General features: G+C 30.9%; 1 protein-coding gene across 1 annotated transcript; it reads right to left on the reverse strand.

Annotated features, from left to right (window-relative positions):
- Positions 1-5,952: 5,952 nt before the first annotated feature.
- On the reverse strand, positions 5,953-15,476 carry LOC132744658 (adhesion G-protein coupled receptor D1-like). The gene is made up of 13 exons (XM_060733419.1): positions 15,368-15,476; positions 14,367-14,425; positions 12,821-12,950; positions 12,256-12,365; positions 11,757-11,856; positions 10,555-10,705; positions 9,897-9,963; positions 9,377-9,440; positions 8,634-8,728; positions 7,456-7,585; positions 7,144-7,185; positions 6,740-6,880; positions 5,953-6,642 (listed from the first exon to the last, which is right to left on the reverse strand). Exons 2-13 carry the CDS (start codon positions 14,375-14,377, stop codon positions 6,238-6,240), a joined length of 1,446 nt encoding a protein of 481 aa, XP_060589402.1. The 5' UTR covers positions 14,378-14,425; positions 15,368-15,476; the 3' UTR covers positions 5,953-6,237.
- Positions 15,477-19,360: the final 3,884 nt, after the last annotated feature.

Genomic DNA, 19,360 nt, shown 5'->3' on the forward strand with positions numbered 1-19,360 from the left:
GTAATTTAAAATAATAAATGACATTCAATGTAATAAAGCTTTTTTTCACAAGACAATGCATGCATATCTATCTTATTTACTTGTCATATAGAACATTTGTCGATAATAAATTTTGATGTTTTGAAGACAAAATCCATGGTCACGGTATTCTTAAATTAATTTCGCTAAAGGCTACAGCTGGAATAAAAGTTTTAAGGGAAAAGCAGTTTACTACTTACTTATTATACTAAACTTGCCTACTAACTTTACTTACTACTAACATTCCATACTTTAAGAATTGATTTGCTTTATTTTTGGTCTAACTTTATGTTACTTAATATTACTTTACTTGTTTACTTTACTTATTTTACTTAGTTTACATTCTTGACTTGACTTTACTTACTTCTTTGCTTGCAGTAAGATATATTATAACTTAAAGCTATGTCTTGTCTCTTTATTTTTTTCTTTGAACCCTTTCAGGACCTTTAGATAGAATATAGGTATACATAAGTATAAAGACTTCATGTTTAATGTTTTTTTTCATTCGATAATTATTGTGTTAAATATTTTCTAGCGACGAATTTCTTACAAACGTTAAACAAACGTATTTAAGGAAAGGCTTTCAAAGCCATGGGCCATATGTCTTTCTAAATGGGCTAATTATATTTATTTAAGCTAGTTATGAATAACATTGACTTTTACGCATACTGAAATTATTTCAATATGATATAATAAATATATATGCATAAAAACTTAATTCTAGGCAATTTGATGAAGGTTTAATTCAGAGATGAAAATAACTGTTTTTAAAATGTTATTTCAAAGAAAATTTAATTAACAGATGAATTTCTCATAAATGATCTTAAACTTGATAAAATATACAACTCGTATCTAAATGGCTTTGAGTGTTTAAATCTCTTTTTTGTGATATTTGTTAATTAGAGAATAAGGAGAATAAGCACCGAAAATAAAACAAAATAATTATAAAGATATTCATTTGAAGTTTGTACGAAATACATTTTTTCTGCAACATAATATTTATATTGAATGCCTGATAATGAATAAGCATTTCATACTTTGATGTTAATTTATTGCGTGCTTATTTGATAGTTTATTAAAGTAATTGATTTAATTCACAGTTTGATGTTAACAATGAAAGGATTTCAGAATATTTCCGAAGTCATTAAATTACAAATAGTGTTACTAGGTTTCTAGTGCATTTCTAATTTTGGATGCAATATACTGCCGTTGGTATCTCTTTGTCTCAAAATAGATAAATATTTTGAGAACGCTAGTGCAATATTGAGATGGAAGGGTGATAATCTCGCTGATAAATATGAAACAAACTAAGTTCTTGATTATTTTACATACCATTTGATTATTAGGATTTACAATAATTAACACGTGTTACAAAATGTGAAACATTTTGTTCTTCTCAGTCACGCAAATTAATTCGATGTCAAAGTTAAGATATGTACAGTCAACAACGTTTAAAACACACAATTATTACCATTAAACTGCCGTGCAGTAATATTATAATGGCTTTAAATAAAATATAAGCATGATGGGGGATTATAAGTAATGTATTACTCGCGCATTTTCGCATCGAAATCGCAGGAAAACTACAACAGATTCTCGTCAGGAAATAAGTTAATATCTGCTCCAAATTTTTGAAATGACTTTATCATATGCTATGTTAAATCATTGAAATATGACCGACTCGTTTGTGTATGAAATTCTGTCGCACACCCCATATCCTGCATCCGCGTTCTCCCCCTCTGCCTCTAATGTTTATCAACTGAATGTCTGGTTAAGGTGGTATAATTGTTAATGAAACCAAAGGTCATAAGGGTTATGTGTTGAAATTGAATTATTGTCATTTCAATAATCAGCTTCTGCTGTAGACATCATCTTGAAGACGTCGACCTATCCTTGACATCTCGCCGACTTCATTTAATTTCAAAAGCTTTTTAGACTTTCCATAAATAGATCCCAACTCCACTATGGCAGGGCGAAACTGTTTAATTGTAGTAAATTGAACATTAATCATATGAGAAGGATATATTATTTTAGTAAAGTTCAAAATGATTGACGTTTAATTCAGTATTCGCTAAGTCAGGTTCGTTAAGGTGAACATATTTTTACTTTAATTTTTTTAAATATGTTGTTGGTATTGAGAACCTTTTATCGTTTAGCTAAAATCTATTCGTAAACCACTGCTTATCTTAAAATAGACTTTTTATATCGAATGTTTCTACATAATCATCAACATCATTTCACCTGCTGATCTAAATTTACAAATAATTATCTATATAAAAGGAAGTTTTATAATTTATCCATCCATCCATTTATTATCTGAGCATAGGAATTCCTTTATTAAGAGTACTAGAGACTTTATTGCATTGCTGAAATCAAAGGAACTTTTGATGTCTTTTTATACAGTATTTTATGATCTGAAGATTAAGACTTATAAAGCTAATACGTGGCCGGTTTATTATTTCTATATCTAAGTACAGTCGATATAAAATATATGTCTGTGTGATTTAATTAAATAGTCCGTTAGTTTTTTGTTCTTCAAACTTCAAATACTTATAGAAATGTCATAAATTACATTGTGTAATCTTTATATTAGCAAATGTTTTTCTTTTACATCACAGTAGCCTACCAGTGACTTCCCAACTTTAAAGGTGAAAGAAACCTCAAATGTCCCTAAATGCATAAGTTCAGGAAAGAGCGAGCACCTGAGTAGAACCACCAACGTGTATAGCTGAATATCGTCATTGCATAATGATGAGGGGCAAGTAATTTGAAGTCAACTACTGGATCAAGAATACCTAAAAATACTCTAAATTAAACGAAGATTTAAGATGCAAAAAGTAAACAACAAACATTGAAGTGATTGTCAAGCTATAATATGATAAACTAACTGACGCTTTGCAGAAGCAGATTCAATGCAAATGTGAGCCAATGAAGTTACTGATGATTTGAATCACAGTACATTTGATAATACATATTCTTCACGTTTTATGATTTTAAAGCAAACATTTTATTTCAAATAATTCCTTTTTTGACAGAAATAGCGAGACCTTACTGACATTAAATATTTCTTAATACATACATAGTACAGTCTTTGACTGAAATATTTTGACCATTTTCAATGCCAATGTTTGTTAATGTAAAAATTGATTACTCTACAATTAGCAAAATAGTTCAAATATTTATAAAACATTTCAATAGAAATGTAATACTGGATACATTTTTTTTTAAATTTTACTTGAAAAAGAACGCTGATATTTGTTTTTAAAACAATAAGTTTTGTATATGGTAGTAGTGATTAATAGTTTGTTTTATAACATTTTCGTATCTGCTATGTAAGTTATATGTTATTTAATATTGTCTTCCCGGTAAATTTGTCATAATTGAGCGAACGGTCTTTTTAACTGTTCTTACGTTATAACTGATGATTTATTTCATTTTTAAAACTTCCCCGGTTCTGATCTTATTGATGTTTTATTTTCTGGTCATTCGCAAATGATAATATAATTTCAACAGTTTTTGTAATGTTGGTCTTTTGTTTTGTCTAGTTTGGAGCAATGGATATAGCTACAAGCGATGCTAGTGGAAAATGTTGCTATTACAAGAATTATTGACGTCTCTCAAATAAGAAAATCATTCAAACTGATTTTTCAGTTTACATTCATTTATATCATATTGTGAATTTTTTAGCAGCTTTTTATCTAATCTTTTACTTCAGTAATCTTTAATATTCATTAAATCTGAAGTGAGAATACATTTAGTCAAAGCCGGTTCGTGAAAGGTTGGCCTTTGATATTTCACAAGTTTTCATTATCGTATGACAAATTAGAATCGATTTCCTTTTTTATCCTTCCATTTTATTATACCACTTTTTTGTCAGCGACTTATGGAAACTTGTTTTACATTCACAATGAAACTGCTTTTGAAGTTAACGTTTGATTTAATAAAATAAACTTGTCAAAAGCTTAATGTTATATATGATACGCGGTATGTCAGTTTAAGGATTTTATTATATTAATCAAGAAACCAACGGTGAAGCATGCGTATATTTTTACTTTACACTTCACTGCTGGCGTAATGATTAGTTGTTCAAGATAGCTAAAGCTATTGCAGTTTAAGTTTGAGAACTGAACCCAATAAAATATTAAATCCCCTTAGTTTGTAAAAATGACAATAATTTGAGTAACTTCTTCAATGTAATTTATTATTTTATTTCCTCTAACAAACATTATAAATACAGTTTCATGACAAGCAGCAGGAGGGTATGAAAACCTGCAGCTGTCTACCTTTTACAACGTCGACAGTTGACAACTGTTTAAGTGCAATTTACACACTAAATAGTTTCTAAAATTAAACAGATGATAATATTTGTTAAAAATATAAACCTATATTTAATGCATTGAAGTAGAATCATTCTACACGAAGACTATATCAAGAGTTTTTGAGTTGTTAAAGTACTTTAAAATTAATAACTTATAACCCCTTACAGTATGCCTCTGGAACTAAGAAATTTGTCCTATTGACACGGCAAACATGTGTTTTGCTACATTTAAATCTTTCCACGAAAGCGGCAAACATAAGCTTTAAAACGTTTAGATATTGACTTCAGAGCATGAAACTTAACGATGCTTTCATCTGAAGTTAGTAGCCATGTTTGTGAAATTATTTGTCATAATTATCATGAAAGTAGCAAGATGTAAAGAAAGTACGTGTAGTATTTTGACTTTAATGCAAGGTACAAAATCACTAAACATGTATTAACTGCCAAAACCCAACACAATGTGGTTTTGGAAACCATAACAAGACAACAAAAATATATAGATTTTGAGACAAAAAGAATCATTTCTTGTGCTTAAAGGATATTAATCGTGATTTTACTTAAACATTTATTATAAAACATTTGTTCGGAACAGTAGGTTCTATTTTTAATATTATCCCCATTTAAACCTGAAATTATCACGACATGATTGTTGTTAAATGCATACAAGAACAATATCAGGTAAATATAATAAATGTAATAGCTGAACGTTATATTTCATACACAACCATATTAATATCGGTCCTATTAATACCTTGATATCAATAGGTCTGATTTTGATATGATAATGAATTTGTTTACTGGAACCATAGACCGGTCAGACAATTGAGTAGTAGTAGCAACTACTGGTCTAATATAATCATAGTTCTTAAAAAAGTTAAACAATTAACATATTTCCCTTTACCTATTCCTGTCTGTAAAATAAAATAAGTAGTATGTGTAGAACAAACATATCTTATAACATTGTCATATTTTCGTTTGGTATCGACTGAGACCTAGTCTGTTTGTATTATCTGAATTGCACATCAACCACTAATTGGACACCTTCAAGGTAGATACAGATAGTTTCAAGTAACTTTGATTACTGTGGTGAAACAAAGATTAACTGACATATTCGCCACGCCCATAACTAATTATTTTATGCTCTATATGCGGAAAAAGTTCAACGACTTGCTCTTTGAAAAAGCAACATAATCCGTTCAATATTGTGGAAGAAGGTTGCATATTTCTGTGCTGGAACCAGAAATTTGAGTAAAGAATATGATACACCTAGTCAGTGAGGGTGAAGGTAACATTTGCATCGAATCTATTGTAAACTGGCTTTGTCCATGAAATGTCAGTGTTGTGTCAACTTTTATTTTATAAGAAAATAACAATAAACGTTTGTAATGGAGATTTAATAACTTGCAAGATTTTTCTTTTCTTCTTTTATAAATGCAAAACAACTAAGTTGTTATTTTTAAAGTTTCTGATATTGCCAACTAGGTGTGTTCTACGTAAGAATTTGCACCTTCTCACACTACATGCAACTGGAAGCGCAATTTTCACTTAAATATATTTTATACAATAGAACAAAAAAAAATATATTTATCAAAAGAACAAACTTTAATAATTTACATAATTATAAAAATCACTAACACTACTGAGTTTCAAATTCGTGTGAATTATTGAAAATTTAAAATACAGCTAAAACATTTTTGCCGTTAAGTGGTAATGATAAACTGTAAATACAGTAATATAAAATTACAATCGTCGATACTTTTTAAAACGAAAGGGAATATGTTGTTTTTTATATATATTCTTGAACATTGATTTACATGTTCAGAACATTTGTGTTGTTTCAGATTTGTGCAACAATGTCGGAAGCTGCGCTATAGAAGTTCAAATTCAGTGAGGGAAATCAATCATTTTCTGACCTTTTCATAAAGATCGTTTCTATCAAAGTCTTGATATTTGTTCAGGTCAATGGGCTCCACAATATTTTTTCCATAATATAAAACGTATTCGTTGGAAGACTGTGAACCGTGTCGATTTGACCTGTTATTTTTGTTATTTAGCGTGCGATCTCCGCTATAATCATCCATGCGGTGGTCATTATGGTTGTGAAGTATGGGGTCTTGAATGCTGTTTCTGTTATGTGATCTACTGATGTGGCTGGAAACGGTCCCTGGAATCGATGGAGCGTGGTCGTAGAATACATCATCTTCAAAGTCAACTGAAGGCTGACGAGACTCGGATACATGATCGCTCATTCTGTTGGACCTCTTTCTTTCTAGATTCAAAGATGCATCGGTTGTTGCAGTGTTAATCTGGAAAAACATAATTATATTTCTGTAAATGACGTATATATAGTTTCAAACTTGTCCATGTAAAAGGGATATCAAAGGAAAGGTAAATGTAACTTACTGAATTTTTGCTGTATGAAGATGTATACATTGACGAGTTGAATTCTGAATCCCTTTTCAACGTCCCTTTCTTTGAGAAGGATGACTCAGTTTTACGCATCTGACTTTTACGTCGACTGTGTCGATCATATGCGTTTTGAACCTAAAATATAAATGTAAGAAGTAGGCATTTTACTTCTAGTGCACTGTCGTTTTTTGTTGTTGTTTTCAAGATATAAAGTAATATTCTATAACAGATTCATTGATATTAAATATGTTTGTTTGTCTTCCTTTTATCTTTTATGAATTATGCAACACAAATACAGTGTAACATATGAAGTTTTATGAAAAGCTACAGATAATATTAAGTTACTTAATGACAGTTCAATGGAAAACGATTGACTATAATTCATATTTCGTACTCACATCAGCGCTTAGCAGGCAATGGAAAACAAAAAAGAAGACACCCTGTAAAATAAAATATTATTTTCACAATCTGTGCAACATCTTCTGAGGGACATATATATCCGTTGTTGTTAGATGGTAACCTTCAATAGATGTTAAATTTATTGTGAAGTCATACTTTAGTATAACTGATTCTCTTGTGGTAAAGAGGTTTTCATTCTATGAAGAGACAAAATGCAGAAGTTGCACTGCAAGTATGTTTATATTGTTACAGAATACATACTTCCTATCATGTAAGTCAATTTGACCCTTAAGATTTAATTGATATCTTACCTGTAGAGAATTGAAAAGTGTAAACAGATATGTGAAAATAAGCGTCTCTGTGCTCGTGATTGACAAGAATCCAAACGTCCAGGTGAGACCGAGTAATGGAAGCAACACTGCTGCAGCCTTCAGGCTGGTCCTACAAAATGGTAAGAGACAGACACACTCAGAAATAGTGTGCTTCTGTGAGGTATTTACCAATAAAACTACCAAATATAATTGTTATTTCCCTCCTCGTTTTTATGATAAATTATTCCAGAATAATATAAAACTGTAAAAGGAACTCTTAAGTCAATATTTGACCGAATATCACTAAATATAATTATTTATCTGAATAAACAATCTAGATCTTTTTTACGTTTTCGATATCCGTTTCATTAGCCATGTCACATCAATTAGAAAATGTGTGAGTGAAAATATTAGTCTTAAATGAGTTCAGGAAAATTGAGTAGAGTAATGAATAATCACAATTTCTGACAGATAGATTAAGTCAGCTCTTTTATGGTTGTTGCAATATGCATCGAAATCAAAATGTTGAGTTTTGCAAATAGCACCGGTATATAAGTATGTATATAGTGGACAAATACGTACTATAGGTAAAATGATAAAGGAATTTAGCAATAAAAAATACCATGACATTATAGAAGGGAAAGAATTGCAGCTTTATGTAATACATAGTTTATACATTGTTATATAACCACATCCTATCGGTTAAAACAATCATTGAAATCAAAACAAGAAAGGCTGACTGTATAAAAAAATTCGAGTAATAATTTGTATGCATATATAGTAATTTATAAAACTTTTATTGCAAAAATATAAACAATAAAGTATAAACAATTTTCAAGCTTGCTTTTACGTCTTACATAAAAAATCTTATTTCAAAGAAGTATGCTGCCATTTCTTCAGAATAAAATAATTATTGGATTGAATGATAAAGTTAAAATCCTTAGCTGACATATTAGCTATTTTGCTACACATTTATACATCACAACCATTAAAACCAGCGATTCAAACGGATAAATGGAGTGTTGCTAATTTCATTGTCATAACTGTCATAATGATATAAACGATGAAATTCATTTAGATAGAATTTTTCCTATAAAATTGAATAAAATTGTCTGCGGCTAAATCGCCTTTCTAATGATATCCGGTATTATGAAAGAAAAGAATTGAAATCCACTTACTTAATTGAAGACCGCTCCTCGGAGGATGTTTTAGATCCCCTTGACAATGAAACGAGCATTATTCTCATAACGATGATAAGGACAATAGAATTGATCTGAAAAATAAAGCCAGAGTAGGAAAATCAGTTCATGACAACTAATATAATAAAAGACTTAAAAATGATGCAAAATATATTATTTAGTAGTAAGAAATTTTATCTCATTATAAGCCAAATGGCACAATAAGCTATAGAAAATATACAAGGATTGACGATTTTAATTATTTATTGAAAACTCGAAGGATGTTTTATCATTAACACTTATTATCGGATTTTTATAAAGAAATAAATGATTAAATTAAAGATGGGAAAGTTTAATTCATAAACGTATAAAGCTTACATAAGTACCACGGGTATCAAAGTCATCTAATTTCAGTAAAATGCAGCTAAAATTTAAACCCTTCAAATATTTCAAAAGACATTTGACTATGATACAAAGAAAGAGGAAAAGGGTAACTTTGCACGTAAACGATATCTACGAAATCTTTTTTTTTATTCTGGCAAAGCATTTCCATTAAAAGAAAACAGGTATAGAGAACCAATCATGTTTCATCAAAATAACAATGTTTTCAGGTTGTTATGTTGATCTTTACGTAGATTTTAACCGTAGAATAATTCATTATTGATGTTTCTGTGATGTCAAGTCAAATTTTCTTATTTCAAATTTGTCATTGACATATAGCATTATTTTACTATGTTACTTACAACAATGACGAGGCCGACCGCTGGAACAAATGCCACTAATAACACCTTCTTTGTCAGCCAACACCTGTCATAGAAGAAAGGAAATGTGGCATAATATGACATCTAATTTCTCTGACAGAAATTTAAATCCTTTGACGTCGACTTGACGTAGTAAACTTGTGTACGTTTCTATTTATAAACATGGATCATATACAAATAGGCCAGAATTATTATCATCACAATACAAAATCGTAAGACAAAAGTTCTTGTTAAGCTGTTTTGTATAAAAATCAAATCACTTATTCAAGATAAAAACAATATTTTAAATATCATATTAGACAGTTCATAATAACCATTTCACTCTTTGTAAGATAATATGGCGTTAAATGAAGATACAAAAGAAATTTCTGGTCCGTAGTAATAATTTGTTGTATTAATCTCTATAATAATACTGACATAATTCGTTTGTAAGAATTGTATTATTTTCTTCTTATGTTAAAAGTTTTTAATGTTGGAAAGATGAGAAATTATAGGTTCGTACACGGGTCCTACTCCATAGTCATTGTGGAACAATCCAGCAGAAATACTAACTATCACCAGTGGTACCCCTGTTTGGAACAAATAAAAGTATGTTATAAAAAGAATATAGAGCAAATACTACGTAAAAGCTATTATGTGAAAGTCGAGCGAGGCAAGCGGTTTGCGACAAAGGAGTAAATCATTACCAACGTTTTCTTAGAATGTGGTAATTACTGGCTACAATTTCACATAATATGCTGTTTGAAATATGTTATATATGTGATTTTGGCATTTTTATGTAAGGCAGAGCTTAAAAAACTCTCGAAGATGCTTTGAAACGTAGATAATAACCTACATTATCACAAAACATTTGGTAATATATAATATTCAAGAAGTACTTGTCTGAGGGAAACATTTATAGTACATACACATATGGCAAAACCATTGTGTTAATATGCATGAAAGCTAATTTTCTTACAGTGAACTTTGTAATGTTCTAGTACAATACTCCACTTATTTGCATATTTTCAAGAAAGTTAAATACATTAAACAGAACATCAAAAATACAATATAAGGCGAAAACCGAAAGTAAATATCGTTCATTCATTACATTATTTACACATTTTGTTTAAAGACGTTTTATTTGAAAAACCGATTGGAAGTTCAATCAGTACACATACCCCATCCAATAGCAACATATAACTTCATGTAAGATCTTGACTTGAATACTTTAACCAGGACAAGGTAGAGATGAGCTCCTTCTACGAGCATCCAGCAGAACATTGCCACCAAGGAATAGTGTAAACATATTGCCATGGCCATACAGACATACTGGATAATTGAAATTGAAAAAATGATAATGGCTGAATGGCTGAGTCATGAAATGTAAAGAAATGTCAAGCAAATAAACATATTGTCATTGCAATAGAAACTGTAGTTGTGAATATAAAGGAAAAGAATTGAATCGGATCATGTAAATAAACTAATTGTCATTGCCATGCAAACAAAATGTATAACTGAAATTGAAAAAGGACATTGGCTCATTCATTACATGCAGACAAACATATTACCATTGCAATATAAATTGTACTTGTGAATATAAAGGGAAAAAACATTTAAAAATTGAATTGTGTCATGTAAATGGACATTGCCATTATGACACATACATGAGAAAAAATTATATTGACATAGGCGATGATATCTGCCGGTGAATATCACATCAAATTTAAAGTCTCACTAGTCAATAATTATGCCCCACTTCAATGAAGAGGGGGTATATTGCTTTGCATATGTCGGTCCGTCGGTCTGTCGGTTCTTTGGTCCGTCGGTCCGTAGACCAAATGGTTTCCGAGTGATAACTAAAGAATCCTTAGGCCTAGGAACTTCAAACTTGGTATGGTGATTGGTCATGACCAGTAGATGACTCCTATTGATTTAAGGGTCAAGGGGTCAAAGGTCAAGGTCATATTGACCTTGTAGGTAAAAACGGTTTCCGATAAATATTGCAATACAAATTGTACTTATGAATATAAAGGGAAAAGACAGTTCAGAATTGAATCGGATCATGTAAATAAACAAATTGTCATTGCCATGCAAACATACTGTATAATTGAAATTGAAAAAAAGGATAATGGCTGGGTCATGACATGCAAACAAACATATTACCATTGCAATAGAAATTGTACTTGTAAATATAAAGGGAAAAGACAGTTCAAAATTGAATTGTGTCATGTAAATGGACATTGTCATTGTACCACATAAAGGAGAAAAGCATATTTACATAGGCGATGTCATCTGCCGGTGAATATCACATCAAATTCAATGGCTTACTAGTCAAAAATTGTATGATATATTAAGGTTGCAAGTAGGTTTTAACTGATACCTTGTTTTCTGTGCGATCTATTCCAACAAGGAAGAAGGTTTGCACAAGAATAATTGTAATAGCAAGCTGCTCATGAATTCGAATTCTCTCATTTTTCAACCTGAAAAAATACATGTTTAAAGTGTTAATGTTCCGATAAAACGTTAACATTCCAATCTTCAAAGTAGGCATGAAGGGCACATTATGTCTCAGATTTTACGTCAAACAGGTCATTTGACTGGCCATTTTTTGACGAAAAACATAACAGTGTAATATAATAAAAGCGGCGCAATGCGATTAAACAAAACTGTTTAGTACCGTAAAAAATAAATATAAGTCGTTGCTACAGTTTATGGTGCTACTTATATCCATAATAACAAGATTATATTCTACGAATCGTTCATCTTAAACACTGAAAAGGAACAATATGCAGACTATTTTTTCTTGCTTTTTGTCAAGTTTGACAAGTAAAAACCATCGATGAATTTTGTTATTCAGCGTAAAACAATAAATAAAATACCTGAAGAATTCGAATACAATTATGGAAATCAAGCAGCCTAAGACTGAAAACGCTCCACCTCCATATGTAAAGTACGTCAAAATCTTGGAGTCAAGTTCATCTATTTTGTCCTGAAGAATAAATAGATACATTGAATTAGTGTAGGTTCAATACTGAATTTATTGCACGAGGAGTGTAGGTTCAATACTGAATTTATTGAACGAGGAGTGTAGATTCATTACATAATTTATTGAACGAGGAGTATAGATTCAATACTAAATTTATTGAACGAGGAGTGTAGATTCAATACTTAATTTATTGAACGAGATGAATAAAATAAAATTCGACTTATTTATGACAAAAGATGAATTTCATAGGTGATGAAGGTGGTGTTGGTAGTTTTCTCTCTGGATCACGGCAGTAAGCTACATTTGATTTACTAGAGCTCGGTTTAGCCACCATGATAATAAATACATTTAAATCTTAAAAGACACATCTGTTTCGTGGAAAGAATAACTGTTTAAATAACTTTTAATGGCCAATTTTACTTGAAACTAAAAATGAAAAAATATATGTATAAAATCACCTCCACATCGTAAATGTCCATCAAAACGGCAAAGTTTGTCAGATGTGTACAGTAACAAACCACGTGGGTATCATTACTTTCCTCAGAACTTTTGTAACATCCCTTCCTTAACCATCTATCGTCTGCCGACCTGACATATAAATATATCAAAAGTTCGTGAATATTCGGCATTATTCGCAACTTTACGTGACCAATCATGCGCTGGAATGGCTTAAATACTTGTCAACGCTTTCCATGTCAAGTAACGAGAACAAACATCTCCGAAATTAAACGATTTGTTCACAGATGGAATAAGAGGAATTATTGAATATTTGAATTTTTTTTTCTTAAAATTTTTAATAAAAAAAAAGATATCAACAATGGTGGTGGTGGTAGTTTTCACTCCGAATCACGGCAGTAAGCCACATTGAATTTACCAGAGCACAGTACAGCCACTGCATCGTTCCTGGGTAGACTGTCTAGCTATTTACCAGTACTAGTTGCCTTCACTTCTGCAAGGAACTGAAACTTCTTTACATATCAGAACAGAGGTACAGTGCAATTGACCGTAGAAAAGATTTCATGATCAATCACTACGTATGTGCCTGCGCCGTCCGGGAATCGAACCAGGGTCGCCCGATTCAAAGTCCAAAGCCCTATCTATTGAGCTAACCGGACGACGGAGATCAACTATATTTGTCGCTGCAACCTTTATAGTTTATACAACAACAACACGGAAAAAATATCAACAATAGCAAATCATGCCTGGCTAACATACAGAAGAACATGATAGAAAATAAAGTTTAAAACAATTCACTAGCGACCAACATGGGGACAGTTATGAAACATTAATATCTAAATAGTCGAATACATACATGTTATTACTAAAAATAAAAAAAAAATGTTATTTTTTTCTGCAGATTACCAATAGTATAAGCGTATAAATTTATTTTTACATTTCAAACTTCAGGAGAAGAAAAGGCGATAATCGTGAAATTTGAGAGATGTACTGCTGCACTTAAAATGGAATCAAATATTTATATGCCATATCGACATACAAGCGGTGAATAATTATAATCTTTTGTTACCAAGAAATATGTAATTTTGATAGAGAAACTAATACCTATAGATGCGACTGTTTTTCGTTTAGCACGAAACACCATAACGGTTATTTGAGTTTTATGTAACATATTAAAGAGCATTTATTTCGTCGGACACGTATGATTTGAGTTTTATATTACATATTAACAGATATAATTTGGCTTGGTATAATTACGACTGCCAATTAAGTTTCGCTTTTAAAAGAAATAATATCTACAACTGCTCTGTATAATAAAATATGTTTAAAAACAACATGTTTTGTTGTTGCGGCTCTTGTTGTTGATGGTGGCAGTGATGATGATGATGATGATGATAATGGTGGTGATGATGATGATGAAGATGATGTTGTTGATGATGATAATGATAATGATGATTGTTGTTGTGTTGTTCTTGTTGTTGATGGTGATGATGATGGTAATAATGATGATGATGATTTTATAGTTCTAACAACAAAACATATACTAACCTCGCCGACATGTTGAGAAAGACACACTTTTGATCTAGTCTTGAAGACAAGTTTGAATCCTATCCAAAAAAATGTAAATGTTTCTTCATTATATTTATGATATTTAAAATATTATCTACATATAGTTACGAACACTGTGAATGATTTTTTTTCATTTTTTAAAAGATACAAAATTATAACTGTAAAGATAAGATTGTTTCTTCTTATCTGGCAAAACGAATGGCGTTAAAATTACCGTTTTGATACCAAGTACAATTCAAGATCGTCTGAGCTAATTTTGTCTTTATAATAATATAACCCGGAAAATATTACTCGTAATTTTATTTAAAGATATACTATGCTCATCTTTGGGCAGAAATTTATTGGAATCTAGTCTTTCTGAATATATCTTATTTGAGTAAGTGAACTATGTTTGGGAAACTGCGTTCCCTATCACTTGTCAAACTAATTTGCATGACATTATGTAATCATAATGTGATTACCTGTAGTGTGTAGAGTTTAAAAGGTAACAAAGTTTCGTGTGTGTGTCCAAAAGATATTGATTTTACATTTCAAAAAAGACTTTAAAGTAATTATCAGGGTTTTGTTTTTAAATATCAAATTTGAGCATAAGATATTATGTATCTTTTAACAGAAAAATCATCAAACCTATATCGTGACTAGTGATCGTTATACTTTTAACACATATATGAGCCGCGTCATGACAAAACCAACGTAATGCGTTTGCGACCAGCATGGATGCAGACCACCTTGCGCATCCGCGCAGTCTGATCAGGATCCATGCTGTTCGCTTACAAACCCTTTAACAAGTAGAGAAACTGATAGCGAACAGCATAGATCCTGACCAGACTGCGCGGATGCGCAGGCTGGTCTGGATCCATGCTGGTCGCAAACGCATTACGTTGGTTTTGTCATGACGCGGCTCATAGTATGCATGGAAGCAGTATTTTACGTTACAACGGTCGAATAATATCGTTCATAAGGATAAGGACAAAACCTACCTGTAGAGAAAACGACAGCTTAACGGGATGTGTCAGCGTTTGGAAAACATCCTCTCCTACGTTCAGTACTTTCAGTGAAATAATTTCAGAGTTCAGTTGTTTAGTCACATTGTCGCTGAAACGATGTAACAATAACATTTAAAATTTAACTGCAACAACAACAAAAATAGATTAAACGTTCTTATTTAAATGTACTTACATGCATTATTACATGTAAAACCTGTTAATGCACTATAAAGTAAATTTATTTATTTATTTAATTATTTATTTATCTATCTATTATCGTAGATATCATAGAAATTTCGTTAGGCAAAACAAGACAATACATAGCTATTAAAGTGAATTGGTCTACAATGGAAGATCAGTAAAGATTCAACAATAATTAGGTTGATAGAATTAAGTGTCATACAAAATAAAAAAAAAACATATTCTTTTGTATATAGATGTTGTTGGCAAATGTGAGACATACCCGGGTGTAGATTTTCCGAGGTTTATGAAAAAACCATGGAAATTGCTTCAAAAACCTTGGAAATAAACCAGTTTTACAAGTTTTTTTTTTAATTCCGAGGTTTTTTTTAAAACCTTGGAAACTTTATCCAAGGTTTTTGTATAAAAATCCTTGGAAATAAAGAAAACCTTGGAAACTACCTCGGAATTAAACACTCTGCCAAAAATCAGCTCGGAAAAAAGCTTGGAAATAAGAACTTTGTCATTTTTTTTGCTCGGAAAAGAACTTAGAAAATATTACGTAAAATTTGTTGGAAACACTTTGCCAATATTTAGCTTGGAAATGACCTCGGATAATTGAACTTAACTAAATTTCATCTCGGAAAATGTTAAGGCATAATCATGATTTAACTTATAATGGGCATCAAAAGCAATAATCAACAGTTAAAGCAAACTAAGATAACAACCCGACTGTAGATTGCCAATGGATATTTTTTAATCCATGGTCAGAGCAAACAATTGTCCAACAGCATGGAAAGGAGAGATTTGGTCCAGGGAATCAGTTTTTAGTATGGACATTGTCAATGGCCAACTTCCTTTTCAATAAATTTTAACTTTAATCTTCTGAAGCCATTTTTTGGGGAGGAATCAATTAAAAAAATTTAAGCGTGAAAACATGGAAAAGTTAAATACAATGTAAATTCCTTGTTGCCATAAAATACCTTTTATTAATGGCTATAAAGGTATTGTAACTAATCAAAATAAGATAGAGATTATTCAAATAACTGATGATCAGAAAGACTTGAAAATTTTATTTTTTTTATTTTCATATTTTTTTTATTATTTATAATTATTGTTACTAGATATCTTCTCCATTTTTAAGAATAGATAAAAAGAGCAAAACTTATAATTATAGAAAAAGAAACAATCAGTGTTTATGTCTATTAGTTTCCAAATGCATCAGTATTTTTCCTGCAGTTTCTTTCTATATATAGACTTAACTTAGGGTTTCTTGACAGCCTGTAAGCAACACTGAAATAAGAATGCTATTAATCTTTAATATATGTTTTATGCCATATAAAATAGTATATTCTACTAAGTAAGTCTGTGACATACATTCAGATTACAATTTACTCTGCCATTAATTATGTGTACAATAAACATGGGACATAAGATTATCTTATGTCCCAGAATAAACATAAATAGTTATTAATTGTCCTTTAAATATAATTATGTACAATTGAATGTCTGAAATATAATAACCAGTATGCTTGTTAATTTCTTATATTTAGGATAAATAAATACTGCATCCACTAAGATTTCACACACAGAATATAACACACTGATCAGATAAAACTAATGGCACCCCAGGTGGTTCCCTTTATCTATGCATGATCAATCTTCTCATTGAGCATTCTGGGATAGACCAGATTGTTCCATGTGATTATTCAGGGGGAGTCTGGGTTTTTATACAATCCAAAACAGTCTAAAATGACACTGCAACTGTGATTCTCTTTCAAGAACTTATTATAATTTTCAAGTTTTACTTTTATTTATCATTTGATATATTTGTACCTTCAATAAATGTCAAAAAAAAAAATGATGATGGCTTTGATATTTTGGGATCACCCCTGTTTCACATTATGATTGCCCCTTCAGTTATACTGTTGAAAAATTTGAATCTCAGACATTAATGGGTCAAGTGGTTATAGTTGGAAATAGTGCAAACCTGGATTTATTTAAAAGCAATTATGGAGATATCTTGTTTTATTAATGTTAGGAAGCATATTTTGGAATTTTCAAAGAAAACATTATCTAAGTGTGACAAGATTCAGGAAATGTTTGGTTGTTGTAATTGAACCTAAAGATCAATGACCTGGGACAGGAAGATAAACAAAAGAAACAAGATAGTTAAAATGTTCAGGTAAATAATTTTAGATACATTTATGCATAAAATCTGTTGTTGTTTTTTTTTTCAAATAAGTATTAAATACAAACTATTTTAGATCTATATTTTTAACCTAAATGTAAGCTAGTTTAAATACAATTGTTTAGAGGATATTTTATAAGTATAAATGCTATGTTTGTCTATGATTGTATTGAACAAGATGAGTGCATTAAACTATGATGACATTATTTATAAACTTTCATCTTTCATCGATTATTTGAATCTACAAATTTTTAATTACAGAGTCAGCTTGTAAGCAAGTTTGCAGGACTGTTCCAAACTATCCAGCTTTGCTGTGTTTTATCATAGTATATTTAAGCAGAGGAATATACTGGAATGTCATTGGCATTGGCACCTTCAAAGTCAAGTGATTAAGGAAGCCAACTGTAGACCTGAGGAAAGGCTTCAAGGAAAATACTACAGTATGTTTTTGTTTTGAAACTAGGTTTTGAAAGTTTCAATTTGAAATTTGAATGAATCTGATTTTTTTATTGATACTTTGTTGGAAATGCTGTTAATGTTACATGATGACTCTCCAGCTTTATTGATGCAGATGTCACTTTGAGCAGACAGATTAATAATATCTGTCATATTTTGCGGTTCGGATCCGAATATCCGTCCCGAGGTGACCCGCCCATTGGGCGGTAACGAGGCTTGCAGAGTTACCGCCCATGGGCGGGTGGCCGAGGGACGGATATTCCGATCCGAACCGCAAACATATGTCAGATATTTTTTCTTGCATATTCTACCATATTCCATTATATTTTAAATTCTTTATCTTAAATTTCAATGGAAATTTATATCATAACAACCGTAACTACTTTCTTACAACAGCGTATGAATTACAACTTCATTCATAACGGTAAAATGACGTCATCCTAAGCATGCCATTGTGCAGCTTGTGACTCATCTGGCATCCCCCATGCCAGATGAAATTTCCGGCATGGGTAAAACTCACGGAAACGCCAGTCTGATATGCAAGAAACAATTAGTGTAGGCAATCGGAATCACCTTACGAAAAGCGTTATTTTTTGCAATATTTTTGGAGTGCTTTAGGTTGTAACATCCAGTATGACATAATCTAAAATAATAGTAACAGACATCGTTTCTTTTCTAAACATCGTAGAATTGTCACACTGCTTACCAAAGTTTTCTTGAAATCCTAACACTTAAAGTACTGATGAAGAAAAAATAGAAATCAACATGAAAAAAATTAAATTCACTATTTCAAAACAGTAGACAAACATTTAAAAGTAACTACAGAAAAGGTCATTTGAAAATATTAAAGCCTTCATTTTAAGCAAAGGTCTTAAACTTGTTACTTGTCATTCAAGTAGTTTTGGATCACTCAAAAGATGTATTTCTTTTCACAAAAGTGCTGGTTTTTTAAAACAATATATATCAACAGTGAACTGATATTTTTGTCTATGGAAACGTTTAAGGAACGTATCATTTTTTTTTATTGATTACTAAAAAAGAAATTAAATGATGTAATTCTGATTGCCTACACATACTGAACTGTCCTGAGTATAACCACAGGTGTTCCTTAATCCTGGGCTGGATAGCTCCCTCAGAGGGAAGAAGCCCATCCTGGCTTC

This window comes from Ruditapes philippinarum, unplaced genomic scaffold, assembly GCF_026571515.1.
Source record: "Ruditapes philippinarum isolate M1 unplaced genomic scaffold, ASM2657151v2 ctg15430_1_1_1_1, whole genome shotgun sequence".
Taxonomy (NCBI): domain Eukaryota; kingdom Metazoa; phylum Mollusca; class Bivalvia; order Venerida; family Veneridae; genus Ruditapes; species Ruditapes philippinarum.

What these genes read in the sequence shown, in the direction of transcription:
- LOC132744658 (XM_060733419.1), bottom strand. An exon ending in GAGGAGCGGTCTTCAATTAA is followed by an intron (nt 7,586 to 8,633) that starts GTAAGTGGATTT and finishes ACCATTTTGTAG; the next exon opens with GACCAGCCTGAAGGCTGCAG. An exon ending in CACTTTTCAATTCTCTACAG is followed by an intron (nt 7,186 to 7,455) that starts GTAAGATATCAA and finishes TTTATTTTACAG; the next exon opens with GGTGTCTTCTTTTTTGTTTT.